The sequence below is a fragment of the Scyliorhinus torazame genome, chromosome 18 (assembly GCF_047496885.1).
Source record: "Scyliorhinus torazame isolate Kashiwa2021f chromosome 18, sScyTor2.1, whole genome shotgun sequence".
NCBI lineage: Eukaryota > Metazoa > Chordata > Chondrichthyes > Carcharhiniformes > Scyliorhinidae > Scyliorhinus > Scyliorhinus torazame.
In genome coordinates this window covers 63,935,943-63,960,057 of record NC_092724.1, presented here as the reverse complement: position 1 = coordinate 63,960,057, position 24,115 = coordinate 63,935,943, and the positions used below count along the sequence as shown (strand labels likewise).

The 24,115-nt window shown below is 45.1% G+C and overlaps 1 protein-coding gene and 1 long non-coding RNA gene across 2 annotated transcripts in view; both read right to left on the bottom strand.

The window, feature by feature from the left end:
• Positions 1–9,147, bottom strand: part of LOC140395260 (scavenger receptor cysteine-rich domain-containing protein DMBT1-like) — a 34,495-nt gene extending 25,348 nt beyond the window's left edge. The window contains exons 1-3 of the mRNA XM_072482828.1: positions 8,478–9,147; positions 8,058–8,315; positions 5,207–5,521 (exon numbers count right to left, since the gene is read on the bottom strand). Coding sequence (XP_072338929.1) covers positions 5,207–5,521; positions 8,058–8,178 — 436 coding nt within the window. The 5' untranslated portion in view covers positions 8,179–8,315; positions 8,478–9,147. The remainder of the gene's footprint in view (positions 1–5,206; positions 5,522–8,057; positions 8,316–8,477) is intronic.
• Positions 9,148–9,711: 564 nt separating this feature from the next.
• LOC140395264 (uncharacterized) lies at positions 9,712–18,384 on the bottom strand. The gene is made up of 3 exons (XR_011936146.1): positions 18,277–18,384; positions 11,611–11,643; positions 9,712–9,984 (listed from the first exon to the last, which is right to left on the bottom strand). It is a non-coding gene; the product is annotated as an uncharacterized lncRNA (long non-coding RNA).
• Positions 18,385–24,115: the final 5,731 nt, after the last annotated feature.

The window sequence follows — 24,115 nt, the reverse complement described above, 5'->3', positions numbered from 1 at the left end:
TATTGTTTGCAGCTGCATCTATCGAGGCAAATGGGGATCATTGCAAAATCAGTAGCATCTGACCTGCTCTGTTGGCCAAGGCATTGATGCAACTTGTTAATGTTAAATTTCTGGTCAATAATGACACATGCTTTGATAGTGAACAGAACAAAGACCAATTCCTGTCAAGAGAAGGTGCTTAGATGTCTTAATTTTTATGATGGTGATTGTTTCATTCTTATTTAGCGTGAATCTAATTAACACAGTGGGCTTGTAATGCAGAACAGTGCCAGCAGCGCGGGTTCAATTCCCATACCCGCCTCCCCGAACAGGCGCCGGAATGTGGTGACTAGGGGCTTTTCACAGCGACTTCATTGAAGCCTACTTGTGACAATAAGCGATTATTACAATTTGCGATCTATCAGTTTTAAGTCAAGATGATGTTCAGATCTTGCTGCAAGTGGGGATGGATTGTCTTCTTATCTGAAGAATGGTGAATGGAGCTGAACATTATGCAATCACCAGCAAATATCACCACCATATTATGATGGAGGTAGGGCAGATTACGAAACAGCTGAAATACTTGAATTTAGAGCTGTATTTAAGAAGCATCTTGTAACAAAAAGGAAAATGGAAATCTGGAATCTCTACACTTGTTCCCCAAGATAACTGTTGTTTAACGAGGTGGAGCGAACAAAATTTGGTTAATAGATTTTGTTAGATAAAGTTTTCAAATGACATGGTTCAAAGACAGGCAAACTGAGTTAAGTCTCGATCAAGCCGATTCAGATTAATAGCTGAATCTTCAATAGCTGTTGGGTGCCATATTCTTGTCAATGTGGACATATTCCACATCATGTCAGATATAAGGAGTACACTGCAGGGATTCAAAATACAGAATTCCAATCTTCTCCTTGGCTGATTGCACAAAAAAGTGCTGGATTACAGCCATCCCAGAATACACTGGAATCCAGTACTTGTCCTTGGGCAGAAAGAGTCAAAGTCTGTGACATTGTCCAGGGATGTCAACTTCCCCGGTTATGATTAAACAATCCTAAATGTAAAAAAAACGTCTCTACAGATTCTGTATTTGCATTTTCTACTCTATCTCAATGCAATCATAATCTTTCATGTGTTTGGAAACTTTCATTACCTGAAAGTAAGCACGCAGGAAAAGCAGGCAGTAAAGAAGGCAAGTTATATGTTGGCCTTCATAGCGAGCGGATTTGAGTATAGGAACAGAGATATTTTATTGCGATTGTGTACAGCATTGAGGAGGCTGCTCCTGGGGTATTGTGTGCAGTTTTGGTGTCCTTATCTGAGGAAGGATGTTCTTGCTATGGAAGCAGGTCAGTGAAGGTTTACCAGGCGGATTCCTTGGACAGCAGGACTGTCATATGAGGAGAGACTCAGTTGAATAGGATTATATTCATTGGAGTTTAGAAGAGTGAGAGGGGATCTCATAGAAACATATAAAATTCTAACAGGATTAGACAGGGTCGATTCAGAAAGAATGTTCCCGAATGTGGGGGAATCCAGAATTAGAGGTTAGAATTTGAGGATAAGGTGAAAAACCTTTAGGACTGAGGTGACGAGAAGTTTCTTCACCCAGAGAGTGGGGAATCTATGGAATTCGCTACTACAGAAAGTACTTGAAGCCAAAATGTTTTGTAACTTCAAGAAGAAATTACATATAGCTTGTGGGGCTAACGGGACCCACGGATATGGGAGGGGGGGAAGGGTGATTGGAGTATTGAACTTGATGATCAGCCATGATCATAATAAATGGCTGAGCAGACTCGAAGGGTAGAATGGATTTCTCATTCTTCTATTTTCTATGTTGCTATGTGTCTGCCTGAAAGTTGAAGGTAAACGTCACTGCTGGCTCACAGTGCTAAAGACGCTGGTTCGATTCTGGCCTTGGGTGACTGTCTGTGTGGTGTTTGCACATTCTCCTCGTGACTGCAGGGGTTTCCTATGGATGCTCTGGTTTCCTCCTGTGCAGGTTAGGTGGATTGGCCATGCTAAATTGCCCCTTAGTCTCCAAAGATGTTCAGGCTAGGTGGGGTTGTGGGATAGGGCTGAGGTAGCGTGCTTGTTCAAAGTGTCGACTTGATGGGCCGAATGGTCTCCTTGTGCACTGTTGAAATTCTATGTTTCGGTGTATCAAAGGCTTTCAATTGGCCAATTATACCAATATTTGTTTAATCAACATAACCAATTGTTAATGAGTTGGTGGTGAATAAATGAATCTTCTGTCCATGAACCGTGGATTGGATTGGATTTGTTTATTGTCACGTGTACCGACGTACAGTAAAAAGTATTTTTCTGCGAGCAACTCAACAGATCATTAAGTACATGGGAAGAAAGGGGAATAAAGGAAAATACATAGTAGGGCAACACAAAGTATACAATGTAATGACATAAGCACCGGCATCAGATGAAGCATACAGGGTGCAGTTTTAATGAGGTCAGTCCATAAGAGGGTCATTTAGGAATCTGGTAACAATGGGGATGAAGCTGTTTTTGAGTCTGTTCGTGCATGTTCTCAAACTTCTGTATGTCCTGCCCGATGGAAGAAGTTGGAGGAGTGAGTAAGCTGGGTGGAAGGGGTCTTTGATTATGCTCCCCGCTTTCCCCAGGCAGCTGGAGGTGTAAATGGAGTCAATGGAAGGGAGGCAGATTCGTGTGATGGACTGGGTGGTGTTCACGACTCTCTGAAGTTTCTTGCGGTCCTGGGCCAAGCAGTTGCCATACCAGGCTGTGATGCAGCCAGATAGGATGCTTTCTATGGTGCATGTGTAAAAGTTGGTAAGAGTTAATGTGGACATGCCGAATTTCCTTAGTTTCCTGAGGAAGTATAGGCGCTGTTGTGCTTTCTTGGTGGTAGCGATGACGTGAGTGGACCAGGACAGAGTTTTGGAGATGTGCACCCCTAGGAATTTGAAACTGCTAAGCATCTCCACCTCGGCCCCGTTGATGCTGACAGGGGTGTGTACAGTACATTGCTTGCTGAAGTTAATTTTTAGTTTTGCTGGCATTGAGGGCAAGATTGTTGTCGCTGCACCACTCCACTAGGTTCTTTATCTCCCTCCTGTATTCTGACTCATCGTTATTCGAGATCCGGCCCACTATGGTCATATCGTCAGCAAACTTGTAGATGGAGTTGGAACCAAATTTTGCCACGCAGTCGTGAATGTACAGGGAGTAGAGTAGGGGGCTAAGTAAGCAGCCTTGCGGGACCCCGGTATTGAGGACTATTGTGGAGGAGCTGTTATTGTTCATTCTTACTGATTGTAGAATTCATAGCATTTACAGTGCAGAAGGAGGCCATTCGGCCCATCGAATCTGCAATGGCTCATGGAAAGAGCACCCTACCCAACCGCACACCTCCACCATATCCCATAACTCTGTTACCCCACCCAACACTAAGGGGAATTTTGGACACTAAGGGAAATTTAGCATGGCCAATCCACCTAACCTGCACATCATTGGACTGTAGGAGGAAACCAGAGCACCCGGAGGAAACCCATGCAGACACAGGGAGAATGTGCAGATTGCTTCATGATCAACCTCTCGAAGCAGTTCATTACGACTGAAGTCAGGGCCATCGGACGGTCGTCATTGAAGCACGTTGCCTGGTTCTTCTTTGGCACCGGTGTGATGGTTGTCTTCTTGAAGCAGGTGGGGACCTCGGAGTGGAGTAGGGACAGGTTAAAGATGTCCGCGAACACCTCTGCCAGCTTGTCTGTGCAGGCTCTGAGTGCACGACCAGGGATCTCGCCCAGGCCCGTCGCCTTCTGAGGTTTCACTTTCAGAAAGGCCGGTCTGACTTCAGAAACTGTGATGGTGGGTATGGGTGAGTTATGGTCTGCTGGGGCAGTCGACAGCTGATTGTTGGTTACCTGCTCGAACCGAGCATAGAATGCATTGAGTTTGTGGGGGAGGGGTGCGCCACTGCCGGGGATACTGCTCGGCTTGGCTTTGTCACTCGTTATGTTCTTTAATCCTTGCCACAATCGCCGGGAGTCTGTCTGTGACTCTAGCTTGGTTTGATATACTCTCTTGGCATCTCGGATGGCTTTGCGGAGGTCGTACCTGGATTTCTTGTATAGGTCAGAGTCGTTTGACTTGAGTGCCTCAGATCTGTCCTTCAGTAGGGAGCCAATCTTGTGATTGAGCCATGGTTTCCGGTTGGGGAACGTACATATTGCTTTCTTTGGCATGCAGTCGTCCACACATTTGCTGATGAAGTCTGTGACGGTGGTGGCATACTCATTTAAGTTGGTCACTAAGTTCTTAAATATGGACCAGTCCACTCTCTCTAGGCAGTCACGTAAGAGCTCTTCTGTTTCCTCGGACCAGCACTGCACAACCTTCTTAGCTGGATTGTCCCGTTTGAGTTTCTGCTTGTATGCCGGGAGAAGGTGCACCGTCTTCTGGTCTGATTTCCCAATGTGCGGTCAGGGGATGGAACGGTAGGCGCCCTTGATTTTTGAGTCGCAGTGGTCGAGAGTGTTGTGAATTGGCAGTGAGACAGTGCAGGATTATTGAGTTGAGGAAAGGTTGGAGAGTTTAAGGTTGTAGTCACTGGAGATCCCAAGAATCAGAGGCGACCTGATCAAAACGTTTAAGATCCTGAGGGGTATTGACAGGATGGATGTGGAGAGGATGTTTCCTCTTCTGGGAGAATCTAGAAACAGCGGTCATTATTTAAAAATAGGGGTTCACTCACTTAATTCAGAGATTAGGAGATTTTCTTCTCTAAGAAGGTTGGGTCTTCTTCAAAAGGCAGTTGAAGTAGCAGCTTTGATTTTTGTTAAACTGGGCAAGATAGATTCTTGATTAACAAGGAGATGAAATGTTATGTGACAGGCAATAATGTGGGGTTGAGTTTACAATCTGATCAGCCAGGATCTTGTTAAATGGCAGAGCAGGCTCGATGGGCTGCTTGGCCTACTACTGCTTCTAACTATTATGTGTGTATGTATGTTACATAAATGTTCCAGTGAAACTCGTATCCGCTACATTTCTGCTTGTTCTACAAGAACATTTTAAAATCAAAACTCATGAATTTACAAATAGCTGTGGATAATCTGTGCCATTAGACCAGATGTAGAAGAAGAATAGTGAAACAGGAGAAATTTAGATCTGGTCATTTTAGAGAAGCACAATGCTAATATTTTTGCGGAAGAAGTAGGTTTCTTTTCAGTAAGTTTTTACTCACTGGAGCAAATCACCCTGACATCGCTCCTGTGGGTACACTCGTGTTGAGTTGCTGCAGAAAGAGGACAATCCATCAGACTTGTCTCATTGCCATTACATTCAAACCGATTCCTCCATATAGGCCCAGTGCCCTCTCCAAACCAAACCCCTCGGGGCACGGGCACTGCGACCCCACAGTCAAGCTGGGCACAGACCACGTTGGCGTTATTCAAATCCCAATGACGGTCACACACTGTTTCCCAGTTTTCAGCATACAGAATCTCCAGTCTGCCTGAGCATCGGGACACACCACCTTCTAGCCGAGCATTTCTGCGGCCTGAAGAAGAATAAATCATAAAATGCAAATTATTTATGAATTAATATGCATCTGCTCATTCATACTTTTCCACGATTAGTCCCAAGTTTCACTCGTTTCGAGTCAAATAACGATCATCCACTCCCCACACTACTCCCATTTCTCGGTAATTAAGTGACTAAATGCTCCTTGGTAATATCACTTATTTAAATCACATTTTCTCGTGGCCGTCAGTGTGATCTAGCAAACACAGTTTTTGACATGTCCCCTAAGCGACACATTGATTCTTCTAAAAAGACCAGGGATCTCATGAACGGACAGATCGTTCACATCAGATCCAAGCAGTTTTCCATATTCACTTCCTGATGTGAGCGAGCCCTGTGCAATGTGACTTCACAACACGATGACCAAAGTAACAATGATATTGAGATGGCGAAGACCAGCAGGTTGCCCCTCTGTTCACTCTCATTCCCAGTCCTCATCGTGTCATGGCCCAAGTAATCCCAAAGCATTTCCACCTCCCCAGAACCATAAACACTTTATCCCTCAGGAGTCCTCTGCCCTTGAAAAGTGGTATTGGAGATGCTCCATTTGAACATTGCTACCCTCCAACTCCAGGGATGGTTACCCATTAACAGTGCTGTCCTGAATATTGCTTTTGTGATGATAAAAAGTCATCAACTTCACGTTTACTCTTTCTCTCCACAGCTGCGGCTTGACCAAATGCATATTCTGTTTGCATGATCAGTAGATTCCATTTGCTTTCAAATGTCCCAAATATCCTGGTTTTCCTGAAACATTGAACCTTAGATTCATCAAATCCTGGTGCTAAACGTTGGGTGTTGCTGCCTTAGATCCAATTGTCCATAACATACTCCGCAGAATGTTCTTAATTTCTCACTCAATTCCAGGATTTATATGTTTCAGGCAGTATAGAGGGGGATGTTAAAGGGGTGGTGGAGTTGTGCTACTGGTTAGGGAGAATATCAGAACTGTACTATGGGAGAACACCTCAGAGGGCAGCAAAGCTATATGGGTAGAGATCAGGAATAAGAAGGGTGCAGTCACAATGTTGGGGGTTTACTACAGGCCTCCTAGGAGGGGCATAGACAGAGTGGATAGTCAAATATATGAATAGGATGGGAAGAGAGAGATACGGACCCAGGAAGTGTGGAAGTTTTTAGTTTAGATGGGCAGCATGGTCGGCACAGGCTTGGAGGGCCGAAGGGCCTGTTCCTGTGCTGTACTTTTCTTTGTTCTTTGTATCGCCCAATGTAAAATAAAGATATGGAAATTATCCAACTGTCTTTCCCCCATTAAAGCTGCGCTTTGAATTCTCCCATTCCATTCGCGGGATGGAATTGCTAATGGTCCGCAGGATGTCCTGTGGTGACTATGTAGAACGGTTCAAATATAATCATGTTCATAGTTATATGTTTCTATGCTGCAGGGATATTGGGTTTTTAATTTATATCCTGAAAATGTATTGTTCACTGTCCTTGTCATTGAAAGACGCTTTTGGGCCTTTTGCTACCTTGTTATCCTTGAGCTTTAGTTGAGGCCGGTTCACTGTCCCGATGTGTTAGATTTCGGAGGGAATGAAGAGTTCTGATGCAATTACATTGTGGTGGAAATTATATTAAAGGAGGGAATGGTTAGAACACAGAAGAAGGCCATTCGGCCATTGTGCCCTCTCTACAGAAACCAGTTAACTAGTCGCCAATCAGCAGCCTTTTTTTATCCATGCAACGGGACGTTAGGGAGAATATCTTCAATTCCCTATTTTATTGTATTTTGAAGGCCATGAACTCTCGAGCATTCTCAGGTCTTGGTTGTGAATATAAAGAGAGTAAATTTAATGAACAGTAAACATGATGTGTTGGTGTGGAGTAATTGGTTAGATTAGAAAACATTGATCGGGTGTATAATAAATTCCAGTAAACAGTGATAGCTTCATCAATTGGAGATAATATTAGAGATCATTAAACAGGATATAGGTTATTCAGGGATTTATTGAGATCTCTCGGCACCGGGAGCCATTGCAACCCAAACAAAAGATCCCTCAGGGCAGATGCAGCCAATGCCAGCCTAGTCAGTGTGTGAAACTGACTCTGCTCTGGTCAAACAATTTCACTTTGAGAGGAAAGTGAACATTGCGTCTGTCAGTCCTGTTTGGCGATTCTGTCTGCAATGTAATAGAACTGAAAGGAATTTCCGAATGGGCATTTCAGCCAATGTCCCTCTGCTCTGGGAAAATGCTTCTGACTATCCTCTCTGTCTATGCCCCTCATAATTTTGTAGACCTCTATCAGGTCACCCCTCAACCTCCGTCGTTCCAGTGAGAACAAACCGAGTTTATTCAATGTACCGAATGGATCACTCACGGAAAATTCTGTATTTTCATCCTGAAAGAGATCGAAATATTCCCAAAAACTGTTAGAGCGCCTCCTCTCTTTGAAGATGGGAGTTATTCTAATCTGCCGCTATCTTGAGCTGCCGCTATCTTGAGCCGGTTTTGTCGGTAACCCGTTCGTTTCCAGAATTATTGGATTCTTACCTGAACAGATTACTGCAACGTCCCGCTGGTGTCCGCAGTCCTTTGGACCAATAACAGGTCCCGATCCTTGTCCAAAGTGAGAGTGAAGCGGCGTTTCCACCGCAAAGCCACAGTCCAGCATCTTACAAACCACTTCCGCATTCGCTGACGACCAGAACAAGCGATAATCGCAAACTGTGCCGCAGGTTCCACTCCAGCAAATCTCCAGTCTCCCCGCACAGGGACTACTTCCATTCACCAGTTTGGGTTTGGTACGTCCTGGAATATTTCAATAAACAGTGAGGACTTGTCAGTTTCTGTAATGTCACCAGGAATCCAAGTTCCCTCACCTTTTAAGATCAGATGTCACACGTTAAACAATGAATCATATTGTGGTCCACATATGTTGGAAATTGTTGTTTTGATCAACATCAGTCTTACCGTCATGTCTCTTGTGTGGACAGTTCCGTTCATTTTCTGGCTTTCAAAGTTGAACATTTAATCGAGAAACGACAACATGATGGACACTGAGATGGTCAAATGCTGATGAATTTAAATCAAATTGTCACAAGGAGAGGTCGTGTCTATTTGCTATGAACAAATTATTTGTTTATCTCACGCAATCCACGAATTCCCAGGGGCGTTTGAAGAGAATCAGGAAATGTGTAGAAATCCGATTTTACCAAACTCAATGGGAAGATGGATAAAAATCGGAAAACATGCGATGGAGGATATGAGATATCCAACAGATATCCAACTTTTCCGGGTCCGAGATATCTGTGTATTTCCTGGAAGAGGTTTGTTGTAAATTAGAGAACCGGGAAATTAACCTCCATTCACAAGACCCATGGGAATTTTTTTTCATCAAACATCAATGTTGCTGCAGCAATGTCCCACTTTAAACAATCTGAGTGAAACACCATTTAATCCGTTGTCATGGTAACTGGGAAGAACTATGGACCAGGATGGCAGATGAATTAATTTCGCTCTTCCCAGGGATAATGCGCATTTACTGAAACAGTTTGATGTTTTTCTCCCCGGGATTCAGGCCTTCTTTAGATGTGATAGGAATCAAATTATAAAACGAATGGATGATTCAGACAGTGGTTGGAGGTTACTCTGCACCACCCCGCCCCCCTGCTGCCCACAGTAACGGCGGGGCCCCGGTTGGAGGTTACTCTGCACACCCCCGCCCGCCCCCCGCTAACGGCGGGGCCATTCCCCGGGCCCGCCTGGGGCTCAGAAAGCTCCGCTCCCCCAGTCTCACATTCACAATCTGTCCAAATGGCAATGCTCAGGGCCGGCGCTGGGCTGGGGTGAGCACAGTAAGAAGTCTTACAACACCAGGTTAAAGTCCAACCGGTATGTTTCAAACACTAGCTTTCGGAGCACTGCTCCTTCCTCAGGTGAACCTGAATGGCAATGCTCAGGGCAGGCGCTGGGCGCAGGCGCACAGCCGGCAGGATGGCGCATGCCCGGTAGCGGCCGCTGGCTTTGTGAATGGAGGTTTGGAATGGTGACGGGGACATTTCCCGCGCTTCAGCTCATTCACTGCGGCTTCAGGAGAAATCACAAAGGAAACTTGTTCTGTCCGTATTGGAAATGTAAAGCGGATGAGAAGAAAATGCAAGATTTTTACCGGAACAGATGACGCCGGAATTATAGGCCTGTGAGACAGAATTATATGAGTACGAAGTACATTCCCGCAGAGCGCTCTCCTTCCCGGTACACCGAAAATCTCCTCTCATCTTGTCTCCGGTGCCTTCTCCAAAATGAGCCCAGCCCGGTGCAGCGATCGCGGTCCCGCAGCCCAGCTTCCGACAAACAACATCGGCGTCCCGCAGGTCCCAGCCATACTGATACACAGTCTGCCATTGGCTTCTGACCCGAATCTCCACTCTCCCAGCGCACCGACTGCCCCCATTCACCAGCCTCAGCGACACCGTCTCTGTAAAATATCAGAAATACCATCAGGAGTTCCACTGGATGAAACCGGCAGTCTGTCAGCACCTGTCCCAGTTCACAATGCAGGACAGGACTCAGTGCCAACATTGGACAGTGTCCAGTCTCCCAATAAAATCCACAGGGAACATGAAACATGCTCAAAGTGAGTGATCAATAAATGGTGTCAAGGAGCAGGGACCTGGATCAGAGAGGAGTCTCCACTATCACAGCTGCTCCAACTGCATCCAGGTAATTCAGCTCAGAATATATTTGCACTTCCAGAGGTCGGGAGATGAGCTCGGGAACAATGACAAAAGAGAAAATGCTGGGAAATGATCTGGGGAGCACGGTGGCACAGTGGTAAGCACCGCTGTCTCACAGCTCCAGGAACCTGGGTCAATTCTGACCTCGGATGACTGTGTAGTTTGCATATTCTTCCCGTCTCTGTGCGAGTTTCCTCCGAATGCTCCCGTTTCCTCCCAACAGTCCAAAAATGTGCAGATTAGGTGGATTGCCTTGCTAAATTGCCCCTTAGTTTTCAGTTAAGTAGCATTACGGAGGTAGGGTGGGAGATTGGGCCTAGATAGGGTGCCCTTTCAGAGGGTCGGTGCAGACTGGATAGGCCGAATGGCCTCCTTCTTCCCTGGAGGGTTTCTATGATTCAAGACAGAGTTAATCTCTCAAAGAACAAAGAAAGAACAAAGAAAGGTCCAGCACAGGAACAGGCCCTTCGGCCCTCCACGCCCGTACCGACCATGCTGCCCGTCTAAACTAAAATCTTCTGCACTTCCGGGGTCCATATCCCTCTATTCCCATCCTATTCATGTATTTGTCAAGATGCCCCTTAAACGTCACTATCGTCCCTGCTTCCACCATCTCCTCCGGCAGCGAGTTCCAGGCACCCACTACCCTCTGTGTAAAAAACTTGCCTCGTACATCTCCTCTAAACGTTGCCCCTCGCACCTTAAACCTATGCCCCCTGGTAATTGACCCCTCTACCCTGGGGAAACGTTTCTGACTATCCACTCTGTCTATGCCCCTCATAATTTTATAGACCTCTATCAGGTCGCCCCTCAACCTCCTTCGTTCCAGTGAGAACAAACCAAGTTTATTCAACCTCTCCTCATAGCTAATGCCCTCCATACCAGGCAACATCCTGGCAAATCTCTTCTGCACCCTCTCCAAAGCCCCCACATCCTTCTGGTAGTGTGGCGACCAGAACTGAACAATATACTCCAAGTGTGGCCTAACTAAGGTTCTGTACAGCTGCAACATTACTTGCCAATTTTTATACTCAATGCCCCGGCCAATGAAAACAAGCATGCCGTATGCTTTCTTGACTACCTTCCATCTGTGTTGCCCCTTTCAGTGACCTGTGGACCTGTACACCTAGATGTCTCTGACTGTCAATACTCTTGAGGGTTCTACCATTCACTGTATATTCCCTACCTGTATTAGACCTTCCAAAATGCATTACCTCTCAGCTGCATTTAAAGGTCTTCAAAAACATTCCAGTCGTAATTGGTAAACCGTAATCAAAAACATACTGAGGTTCTCGACCAATCACCATATTTAATGGCTGGAGCAGAGCAGAGAGATAGGAGTCAATATGAAAATGAAGGGTGATTACCTGATGCTGGATTCTGACTGTTCCCAGCTCTGCCTGAAAAGATACATTGAGAATTAGAGTTCGCCTGAAAAGATACGTTGAGAATTAGAGTTCGCCGAGAATAAAAATGAATTAAACTGTCAGAAAAAACGATAATATCGGAAAGGTGCCAGAATGTATCCAAATTGATTTCACAAACACACACTGACAACTGGGTAAAGTGTACCGGGGAAATGATGGTCTTCAGACCCTATGTACTACCTCGGTGAAGTGGCCTGAGAAGGATTTGGTTATTTTCTCCTTCTTTGAATCGAGCAGCAAATTGTTACCATCCTGCTAGAAACCGATAAATTATAAAAACAATACTAAACATTTCCAAGTGGCCAACGCAAAGGAATCGCATGAGAAGCTTTAATGCTTTAAGAAGTTTACTGTAACACTGGGTTATGGGGATAGGGTGGGGTGTGGGCTTGGGTAGGGTGCTCTTTCCAAGAGCCGGTGCAGACTCGATGGGCCGAATGGCCTCCTTCTACATTGTAAATTCTATGATTCTGTGATGAAACCAAAATTAACTACGACCACCAACACCGAGTCTCCAACCAATACTCTGCGGTACAGAAACAAAATCTTATTAACGTCTTAAAACGCGTGAAAAGCCCACATCACGGTTACAGGACATGACCCGTTATTAGTACACCAGGAGCCTTGTATTAAAAGTCCCCAATGTCTCCAATCGATTCAATAGACTCTTCTTTCTTTCCAGCCACAGCGAATGTTGCAGTGAGCGTCACGACAAAATCCCTTCATCCAATTTTCTGGGCAGATTTGAAAGGGATTCCCAGCAGCAAATGACCCACTGCAGATTATTTACTATTGAACTGTCCAGAATATGGTTAATTTTTTACAACAGGGGCTCGTCCACACCAGCATTACATTAGTGATTAATCCAGCAGCAGATATTTTATTCTACATGGTATATTGGAATCTGTTTTCGGCTTTCCTCTGACAGTCTCGGTGTCTGGAATCAGCAATAACACCTGCCTTCTCCTTTATGGTCACATTTCACACCTGAATTTACAACATAGATTTTTACCCGGGCTCCTTTCCCAACGGCAACCAAATCAAATATGCGTGTTGCCGGCAGAGTCCAGTCCAACTTCACACCCGCCTCCTTCCCCATTCCAGTTCTGTTTTATCCTAAATCACAGTAGAGTTTACTTCATAACCGCGTTATAAAGTCTAACGGTGATATTAGCAGAATGAAGCCATTCAGCCCAATATCCCCATGCTACCTCTTTGAATGAGCAATCTGATTCCTCCCTTTCCCCGATCTGCCCAATTTGGGCTGGTAGTGCTCCGAATATTTATTCCCCGCCTGTTCTGCCCAATGAAGTGTTAAAGAATCTGTTTTTAATCCCGCTGCCGTGTTTATGCTGAGGGAACTCTCAGTGACGCTGATTGGTCAATTCCTGCTTTCCAATCCCGGTTTCAGGAATGAATGGAAGCCGGGTTTTAACTATTTGAAAGATTATCAGATTATCTGCTCAATTCTGACGTGTTTTAATTGACTGCAAAGTCTAAGACGCGGAACTCTCAACACTTCGAAAAGGAGAATTGACATTTCCGGGACTCATTTTGTTTCCAATTTCCGTAAACGGAAGAAGACGCGTCGCCAGTCAGATGGATTCGTTGCTGCTCCCTCAGCGCTGGCTGGAGCTCAATATGTTCCTGTTGTGTGGATTCTCTTGTAACCTGTCCTCACCGACTTCCCCATCCTTTTATCCGTTTTGATGTTCGATCAATTGTTCTCTCATTGAAGGGAATAGCTCTGTTGTTTTTGTCCAAATACATTTAGTATGTTGAACTGCTCCCAATCCACCTGATGCTGCTGTGTTCCAGAAATCTCCTGGTCTCTTTCTATCCACGACATTATACAATATACACAATAGTGTGTTTAATTGTTGTCGCTCTCCCAGGTGATAATGTTCCTCCCAGTTAACACTGTCTAGTTCTCTTTTTAACTAATTCATTGTTCGGTCATTATTCTGTCTCTGCCTTTACTGTTTTCCCATTGCTCTGCTCGATTCCTCGTATTTCCACATTCCTCGTATTTCCATATTCTCCCAATCACTTCCTCATATTTCCTAACCGGTTCTCATTGTTGATTTGGACACATTTTCAATCCATTACTTAGTGGACCCTTGTCCAAATCACCACTCTATGTGTGGATATTAAATTTACTGTTGTCACTCTCTCGTAGTCTGTTGTTAACCTCATTAAACTTCAGCTGATTCTAATTCTGCTCCTGGGATCCTGCCCGACACAGTTTCACTCACTCACAGCGGCTGCTCTCATTGAGCTACAGGGGCTCCCGATGCCCAATGCCTTAAGTTTTCTGCTGCTTGGAGTTTGGGTTTGGTGCCAAGATTTAACGTTACTTTAAAAAGTTAGACACCAGCCGAATTGTTTTTGCATTTTCCTGCAACAAAGAGCGAAAGAATAAATAGCGACAAAACTAAAATTAGTTGAAATAAAATGGAATAAGTTAGGGATATTGTAGCCAGAAATTTAGCTTCTGAACGAGGAAGAGAAACACAAACAATGGAAGTTAACGCGGCGGTGATTTAGGGATGGCAACATTTTGTCATTCTTACTGTTTGATTAAACTTTTCAAATCCGATTTGAATAACCAAACTCAAAAAATATCGAACACTTGAGAGACCAGGGAAATTGCTTTGATCATAATCTGTCAAGACACATCTGCAAGGGAATTTTAGATTTGTTGCAAAACATGACCAGAATCTGAAACATGAGAAAGGAGAAAATAGAAAACAAGACAGACCAGCAGGAATAGACCATCCGGCCCATCTAGTCTACTGATATCATTGATATCAATGGTAATATCATAGCTGTTCTACTGCACCAACTCCACACTCATACCGACCTCCTTTTCCTGAAGATTGACAAAAACATTCCCATGTTTTTTTAGAACGATATAAAGAAAAGTTCAGGATATGTCGAATGAGATTCAGAAACATGTCCGGAAATTAAATATTGCATGAAACGAGTGGATCTTTTGTAAGAGTCTGGGGAAAGATTAATTATCTCAAAACACTGCACATTTAAATGTATAAATAAACCGTTTAATTTAACGGAACAGGTCAGAACCAGTGACTGACCCAAAAAGCTGATGAAACAAATCCTCCGCAATCAACAGTTTCATCATTTCCCCCCGATTCATGCATGAGATGTGGGTGTCGCTGGCTGGGTCAGCATTGTTGCCCATCCCTAATTACCCTTCAACTTTGCTCACTATTCTCGGCCATTTCAGAGGTTCAGAGGGCGGACAGTTACGAACCAACCACATTGATGTGGATCTGGAGTCAGGTAAGGAAGGCAGACTTCTTTTCTTAAAGGGATATTAGTGACTTATAATTCCAGACGTTTATTCAATATAAATTGCTACACCTGCCGCGGTGGGATTTGAACCGAGGTTCCCGGGACATTAATCTGGGTCTCAGGATTATTAGTGCAGTGATAATTCCACTTCGCCACCACCCCAGGAAACCTGCTTTTGAAATATGTTGATTGATCTGAACGTTATTAATATTTAACACTCATGAAGCAATGTTGGTTTATCCTGTAGTTTGGGCAATGTTGAATATTGTGGCTTTTTTCGAATATTAAACCATTAATCTAATTTAGTTAATTCTCTGTCTCGCACCGCATTTTAGCGGGAAATTGCGGGGACGGGATTGTGGATCTGGGGGGAGTGGGGCAGTCGGTGCGGCTATTTTGTTCTCCAGTTGTGACTCGGTACATTGCGTGTAACATTGACCTTTCTCTCCTGCCAGCAGGCTCAGTGCAAATCACAAGGTAAGAATTTCACCTCCAGTCTGCTTCGTCTGGACTGAGAGGATTTGAATTTGCAGCAGCTAAAATCAGATAACACCAAATATGGATTAAATAATAAATTTACAAATTAAACAAACTCTTTCAAGACCTCTTTTACAGGATTATATACTTGAATAAAATATGTACTTTTCCTGTAAGTTATTTTTGATCTGAGTTCTATTCATAGAAACGATTCCGGGAGTAATAAACATTTCGGATCACAGAAATCAGAAACGGTGAGTTGCAAATTACAGCAAATTACGGCAAATCCCAATCGATTTCTCCCGTCGCTCGCTGCTCAAATTGAGCTGATCAAAAACCGAGAATGTTGTAGAAAAATATTATTCTTTACTTCGCTGTGAAGTGAACATTGAAATAGTTCATACAATTTGTAGGGTTCATAAAAAAGACATCACTCGAAATGTTTGATTTTCATTTTCATCCAAGAAGGGAGTCATTGTCCATTACTGTGGCGGTCAGTGAACTTTTTTCAATGGAATATCTTACACCTGATTAACTCATGTTCTTATTTAGCCGGTGCGAAATTTTGAATTAAACCAAAATTGAACGTAAATATGGCGGTGGTTTTATTTTGTCCTACGCGGGTCTTGAAAAGACTTCGCAGACATGAACTGAAAGTCTAAACACATATCTAAACTCAGCCTGCTGCAGATAAAACGCACTCGCAGCCACAATCAAAGGCACTTGAGTGTGGACTGATAGTTAACAGACTGTGTGTCGAACGCCAGTCAAATCTGCACTTACTGCCAACTGAATACACCCGGGAATTTCTCAATGACACTGCACCCTCAACCTGTGTGGATACACAGAATGGGATTTGAAGACACCTTTAAATGACTCAAATAAACCTGATTATCAGAATAGTTAAAGTTCACGGATATGCGATTCGGTAAAAGCATAAACGCAGTGACGGTGATTTCCCCCGTCAGTAAAACAGTATATTTATCCTGACAGGCGAATAAATCTAATCAAACACACATTGGAAGTAAGAAGGAAGCAAATGGATTCATCGACCGAGAAATTCACCAAGAATTTCAAGCCAGTAGATGGATAATGAGGAATAAGTCTCCATATCTCAGTAAACACATTACACTGTGTGAATATATGGATAATGTGAAACGAGATTGAGAAAAAGATCATTATCACAAATCATCGTTATATATAAATGCACGAGAAAGAATAATGAACCAATATTAAAGGTTTTAATTCTGAAGGTGACGGCTAACTAATCAAAAATTCAGAGCAATTCTCCCTAAATTCAGGAAATTTCACAAGTGACTACTTGATAAAAATATTTTAATAATTCACAATGTAAAAGCAAAATGCTGCGGATGCTGAAAATCTGAAATAAAAACAGAAAATGCTGGAAAAACTCAGCAGGTCTGGCAGCATCCGAGAGAGAAACAGAGTTAATGTTTCAAACGCACATCACCCTGCTCCTGTTACACCTGTTGAATGTTTCCAGCATTTTCTCCTTTTATGAGTAATAATTCAAACCCATTGGAAAATGTTGGTCTGAACTCCAGTCACCAAGCTATCACACAGCACTGTAACTCTGAACAGAATGGTTCAGGTATTTCAGTTCTGTGAATTCCAGCACACAGCGGTTACCTGTACTCAGAAATGTGAGTGTGGACCTGGTGTCCTGCACAAAGAGAAATAACAAACCCCCACCACCCCAATGCACTCTAATCTAACAAGGATCACTTTCTAATACTGACAGGTTCGGTTATATAAAGCGATTAGAATTTCATTTCTAGTCTGTTGTGCCCGGAAAAGAGCCGCAGGGACAAACTCTCTAAACAGCCGCGCCATTTGTGTCCGATTCGTTTTTAAGCCGGAGTTTGACACATCTGCCAATTGGGAAGATAAAACTTTTAAAATTCGATGCAACACTTTCTAAACTCTAACACCGCCACGGAAATGCTGCTTCTGTCAGCGCTCGCTCACTTTCAGCACACTCGCCTTTGAGTCAACCATTCTAGAGGACTGAGCAGAATATTTAGGCTGACAGCCCAGTGCCGCACTGAAGCTGTGCTGCATTTCACAGATGCTCTCTGTTGGATGAGACGCTGCTCCGAGTATCGCCTGTTCTCGCAGGCGCCCGATTACCTGGCTGGCAGGGTATTGATCCTCGCTGCCTTGGCCAATATCTAACCCGCAAATCATATCACAAATTCTGATTGCTCTGATCATTATCACTATTATTTGTCGAACCTGCTGTGCGTTTCCCACATTGGAGAATTTCATTCAAACATTTCAAAATGTATCTCATTAGCTGCAAAGCTCCGAGGACGGGAAAGGGGCGATATAAATGCAAGCGCTCTTTTCTCTAGAAACTGAATTATTCCCTGTTTGCAATTGACAGAAAGTAAACATTAAACAATTAATCCAAAATATGAATCAAATGAAACTGCTGCAATTTATTTCAGTATCCATTTCATACGATCCCACGCAATGTCATATTTGAATAAAATAAATCCGGTCTGTGTAAATTGCTCCCAGGCATCTCCACACCCTGGTCTGTGACCGCGCTCTATTTTAACAGGCTCCGTTCAAATATTCCGACGAGATTTTAAACTCCGGACAGCGCTCTGTCCAATCACCGCGGGGGGAATGTGACAAGAACCGAAATCTCCACAATAGAATTCATTTCTAATCAATCAATGTGTTCCGTAGCAAAAACTGCTAATTCCACTAATCCTGCACGCATTTCAGTGAGGATGAGTGTATCAGTAAATAACCAAACCCGCTCAATAATCCCAAACTCACAGTTCAGAAGCTGCAGTAGAATCAGAGTGGGGAAGGATCGCATCATGTTCTGAGCAGCAGTTCCAGCGAGGAGCCGAGAACATTCAGAGGACGCTGTTCGCGACACTGAGAACTTCCTTCAGCCCCTTCTGACACACCGACTCTTGGAGAAGTCAATTCTTTGACAACAGTTTGTACAGAAAACAGGGTTTCCTTCCGAATAACCAATAGATGTTGACATGTGGGAACCGTGAATTGCAGTCTGGTCAAATGCACCAATTGGAAGCAATGTGACCATTAATGGATACAATAAACCCAGCTTCCAACCAGCAGCCAATCCCCAGAGGCCAATGGCGTTTAAAGCCTGAAATGGAAATCTGTAATCCAAATCATAGAATCAGACAAACACAGCAAGAGGCCATTTGCTCAGTTTCTTTGAAAGACATGTGTAATCTAGTCTTGTATAAAAACATTTTCCCCAATAACTGTGCAAATCTACCCTTTTAAAACTCATATTCTTCGAAGCGTTCCTGTAAAATTTGTTTTCATTGTTCTTTCGGGGAGAAAGTACACACTCCACACAGACTCACCCAAGGCCGTTAGCCAATGCAAACCCTGATTCAATTGATTGGCTCCCAATTGGGCAATGGACAGCACGGTAGCAACGTGGTTAGCACTGTGGCTTCAAAACGCCAGGGACTCAGGTTCGATTCCCAGCTTGGGTCACTGTCTGTGCGGAGTCTGCACGTTCTCCGAGGAGGTGCTCCGGTTTCCTCCCCAAAGTCCCGAAAGACGTGCTTTTAGGTGAATTGGACATTCTGAATTCTCCCTCCATGTACCCGAACAGGCGCCGGAATGTGGGGACTCGGGGATTTTCACAGTAATTTAATTGCAGTGTTGATGTATGCCTACTTGTGACAATAAAGGTTATTAATGACTTGGATTTAAGGTGATTATTCCGCCTCTTAGTCTGCAGGGGGCTGCTCCTCGATAATGTGCAGAATTGCTCCTGACTCTCCACAAGTGCAGGAGGGGTTTGTACTGAGGACCACCGGTGGAGTTTGGCTGCACAGGGACCCTGAATTTTCTTGAATCAATTTAGCAAGGATCAACCCCGCCACGGTGGTCCAATGCATGCCATTTATCTTGGGAGGTGGTGGGAGGGGGTCTTCACAAGCAGCTTATTAGTGACTCCCCATATTTCCCACTCGCAGCATCTGCATGGTCTCACCAATGTACCACACTTCGGGACATCCTTTCCTGCAGCGTATGAGGTAGACAACATTGGCCGTGTCGCATGAATATGTACTGCGTACCTGGTGGGTGGTGTTCTCATGTGTAATGGTGGTACCCATGTCGATGATCTAGCACGTCTTGCAGAGATTGCCATGGCAGGGTTGCGTGGTGTCGTGGTTGCTGTTCTGAAGGCTGGGTAGTTTGCTGCAAACAATGGTTTGTTTGAGGTTGCACGGTTGTTTGAAGGCAAGTAGTGGGGGGGGGGGGGGGGATGACCTCGGCAAGATGTTCATCTTCATCAATGACGTGTTGAAGGCTGGGAAGAAGATGTCATAGTTTCTACGCTCTGGGGAAGTACTGGAAGTACTGGTTCTTTGTCGGTTGTGTCCCGTGTTTGTCTTCTGAGGAGGTTGGTGCGTTTTTTTGCTGTGGCACATTGAAACTGTTGATCGATGTGTCGAGCGCCATATCCCGTTTGTACGAGGGCATCTTTCAGCATCTGTAGATGTCTGTTACGCTTTTCCTCGTCTGAGCAGATCCTGTGTATACGGATGGCTTGGCCTTAGGAGATGGCTTCTTTAATGTGTTTAGGGTGGAAGCTGGAGAAGTGGAGCATCATGAGGTAATCCGTGGGCCTGCGGTAAAGCAAAGTGCTGAGGTGACCGTCCTTGATGGAGATGAGTGTGTCCAAGAATGCAACCAATTTTGGAGCGTAGTCCATGGTGAGTCTGAAGGTGGGATGGAACCTATCGATGTCATCGTGACATCGTTTCAGAGATTCTTCGAAGTGGGTCCAAAGGAAAAAAATGTCATTGATGTATCTGGTATATAATGTCTGTTGAAGGTCCTGTGCGGTGAGGAGGACTTGTTCAAACTTGTGCATGAAGATGTCGGCATATTGAAGTGCGAATTTGGTCGCCATGGATGTTCCGTGTGTCTGGATGAAGAACTTGTTGTCAAAGGTGAAGACGTTGTGATCCAGAATGAAGCGGATGAGTAGCAGAATTGCGTCTGGAGATTGGCAGTTGTCAGTGTTGAGTACTGAGGCTGTTGCAGCCATGCCACCATCATGGGGGATGCTGGTTATAGAGTGCCGAGACGACCATTGTGATGAGGAATGTTCCTGGTTCAACTGGTCCATGGGTGCTGAGTTTCTGTAAGAAGTCCGTCAGATTGCGACAGAAGCTGGGCGTTCCTTGTACGATGGGTTTCAAGATGCCCTTGATGGAGCCACCGACAACTGCCAATCTCCAGATGCAATTCTGCAACTCATCCGCTTCATTCTGGATCACAACGTCTTCACCTTCGTCATCAAGGTCTTCATCCAGACACACGGAACAGCCATGGGGACCAAATTCGCACCTCACTATGCCAACATCTTCTTGCACAAGTTTGAACAAGACCTCCACACCGCACAGGACCTTTAAACGACGTTATACATACACCGGATACATCAATGACTTTTGTTCCATTGGACCCATGGCGAAGAATCACTGAAACGACTACACGATGACATCAATAAGTTCCATCTCACCATCAGACTCACCAGGACTACTGTCCAAAATCAGTTGCATTCTTGGACACACTCATTTCCATCAAGGACGGTCACCTCAGCACTTCACTTTACCGCAAGCCCACGGAAAACCTCACGCTGCTCCACTTCTCCAGCTTCCACCCTAAACACATTAAAGAAGCCATCCCCTCTGGACAAGCCCTCGGTATACACAGGATCTGGTCAGACAAGGAGGAGTGGAACAGACATGTACAGACGCTGAAAGATACCCTTGTACGAATGGGATATGGCGCTCGACTCATCAATCGACAGTTCCAATGCCTCAGAGCAAAAAAACGCGCCGAGTTCCTCAGAAGACAAACACGGGACACAACCGACAGTTGGTAGGATCACTTCCCAGTACTTCCCCAGAGCGGAGAAACTACGACATCTTCTTCGCAGCCTTCAACACGTCATCGATGAAGATGAACATCTTGCCAAGGTCATCCCCACACCCCCACTACTCGCCTTCAAACAACCGCGCAACCTCAAACAAACCATTGTTTGAAGCAAACTACCCAGCCTTCAGAACAACGACCACGACACCACACCTCTCTGCCATGGCAATCTCTGCACGACGTGCCAGATCATCGACATGGGTACCACCATTACACATGGGAACACCACCAACCAGGTACGCGGTACATCCTCGTCCGATTCGGCCAATGTTGTCTACCTCATACGCTGCAGGAAAGGAAGTCATGAAGTGTGGTACATAGGCGAGACCATGAAGGTGCTGCGAAAAGGGATGAGCGGATATCGCGCGACAATTGCCAGGCAGGAATGTTCCCTTCCAGTCAGGGAACACTTCAGCAGTCGAGGGCATTCAGCCTCTGATCTTCGGATAAGCGTTCTCCAAGGAGCTCTTCAAGACGTGCGACAACGCAGAATCGCAGAGCAGAAACTGAGAGCCAAGTTCCGCACACGAGTACGGCCTCAACCGGGACCTTAGATTCATGTCGCATTATATTCACCCCCCCACCATTTGGCCCGGGCTTGCAAAATCCTACCAACTGTCCTGGCTTGAGACAAAAAGGTTAACCTCTTTAACCTGGGGTTACCCCTCTCTCTGGCTCTGTAAAGACTTAATGACCAGCAAATGCTCGCATTCAAAGTATTGTCTTGCATCTTTGACTTTGTCTATATAAATGTTTCTGGAACCTATCTCTCCAGTCACCTGAGGAAGGAGCAGTGCTCCGAAAGCTGTGATTTGAAACAAATCTTTGGACTTTAACCTGGTGTTGTAAGACTTCTTACTGTACTCACCCCAGTCCAACGCCGGCATCTCCTCATCATGGCTTTCATTATCAACATGAGCATCAATACAGGGAGCACCACCTGTTGAGCGCAGTTTTGCTTTATTGTCCCGCTGTAGAGCGGCAGACTGTTTCTGAGCCGGGCTGTTCTCCATATATGGCCTGTGGAGCGACTGTATTGGGCAACCTGCCAGATATTTGAGGAAATGTGGTCGCTCAGTGTGATGCTTGGGGAGAAGTAGACACATTGACACATTCACTGGAGATTAGAAGTTGTGAATTTTCACATTCCTATTATTGAACCCGAGGGAAGTGATGTGTTCCTTGTAAACAGAGGAATGTCTTTTATAGAACGTGATCACTTGGAATCAACACTTTCCTTAACGCCCAATGTATCTAAAGCAGCTCATAGTCTGCAGAACCCAAAGAAGTCAGTTTGTTTTTCTGTTTCTGTTGAACAGGAAGCACCTGGCGTGGTGGAGATATCAATGTTCTTGTTTTATTGGCGGCTCCGCTGCAACATTAACATTCTGCCGCTTGTGACTGCATAAAATCCAGCAGGGCCGCCTCTCAGGGAAAAGGAGATCTAGGGAAAGTCGCTGGAAATACATCACAGCTGAGTGCCGCAAATATATTTGTCCCTTATCACTGATACTGAATCACAGAACGAAAGTGCGGCAATCTGTGAGACCTTGTCCAAATGTGTAATACAAGGACAATAAGACCATCAGACCATAAAACGGAGGGGCTTTTCCAGGCCCGGTTACATGGTGGCTCGCCTTTCTTCCATGGCGTTCAACATGGTCTCAAGTTTGGTGTTCGCAAAACAGTGTGTTGCTCTCTTTGCTGTCGTCTTGTTGGCAGATTAGATGTGGGTGGGGAGTGAAGTGTGTACATGCAGCTGCAGCTTGTTGGCCTCTTGAGTGTCAATCACAAATACGGCAAATCCTACACCATTCAAATGTGCTTCATCCTAATGGTCATTAAATCGGTCCAGGTGTGGTTCCAGCTTTGCTGATGTAGATGTCCATGAATCCTACCCTGGCGTCAACACTTACAGCGGGATTCTCCGATTGCCGACGCCAAAATCACGTTCGCTGGTTGGCTGCCGAATCCATTTTTACGCTGAAATCACCGTTTTTCGAATTGTCCGCCGTCTCACAATCGGCGTAATCACCCTCCCCTGATGCTCCACCCCTGATGGGCTGACTTTCCGACGGCGTCGGTCCTGTATCCTCTGTTTCCAGGGACCTCACGAAGCGGTTGCAGACTGCGTCCAGCACCGCCACACGTGGGGGGGGGGGGCCGTACCTCTGGCAGTGAGTGCTTCAGCGGGGGCTGGGAGGACTGGTGGGGGGTGGTCCTTGGGTGGCGACGGGGGTTACAGGGGGGGCACTATCTGGCAGTTAGGGCCACGCGTGGCCGGTGCCATATTATACGCCAGGTCGCCGCTGTGCGCATGCGCCGCCACGGACCCAGCCATTCTCTGTCCGTTTATGCAGGTAACGTGGCGTGGCTGCTAGCCCCCCCCACTGGTAGAAGATCGGTGCGGGTCGCCTCCAACTTTTGATTGTAAGACCAGACGCTTCCTCCGGACATATCCGCAAAATCGGAGAATCCAGCCCTTAGTCTCAGGAATGGAGAATTTGCCACTGATATTTTTTTGATTTGTGTTTATAGAATCACTGCAGTGCAGAAGAAAGCCATTCAGTCCATCGAGTCTGCACCAACATTCCCAAAAAGCTCCCTACCCAGGCCCACGCCTCAACTTTAACACATTTCTTGAAATAAGATATATTTTCTCACTTAAACAGAA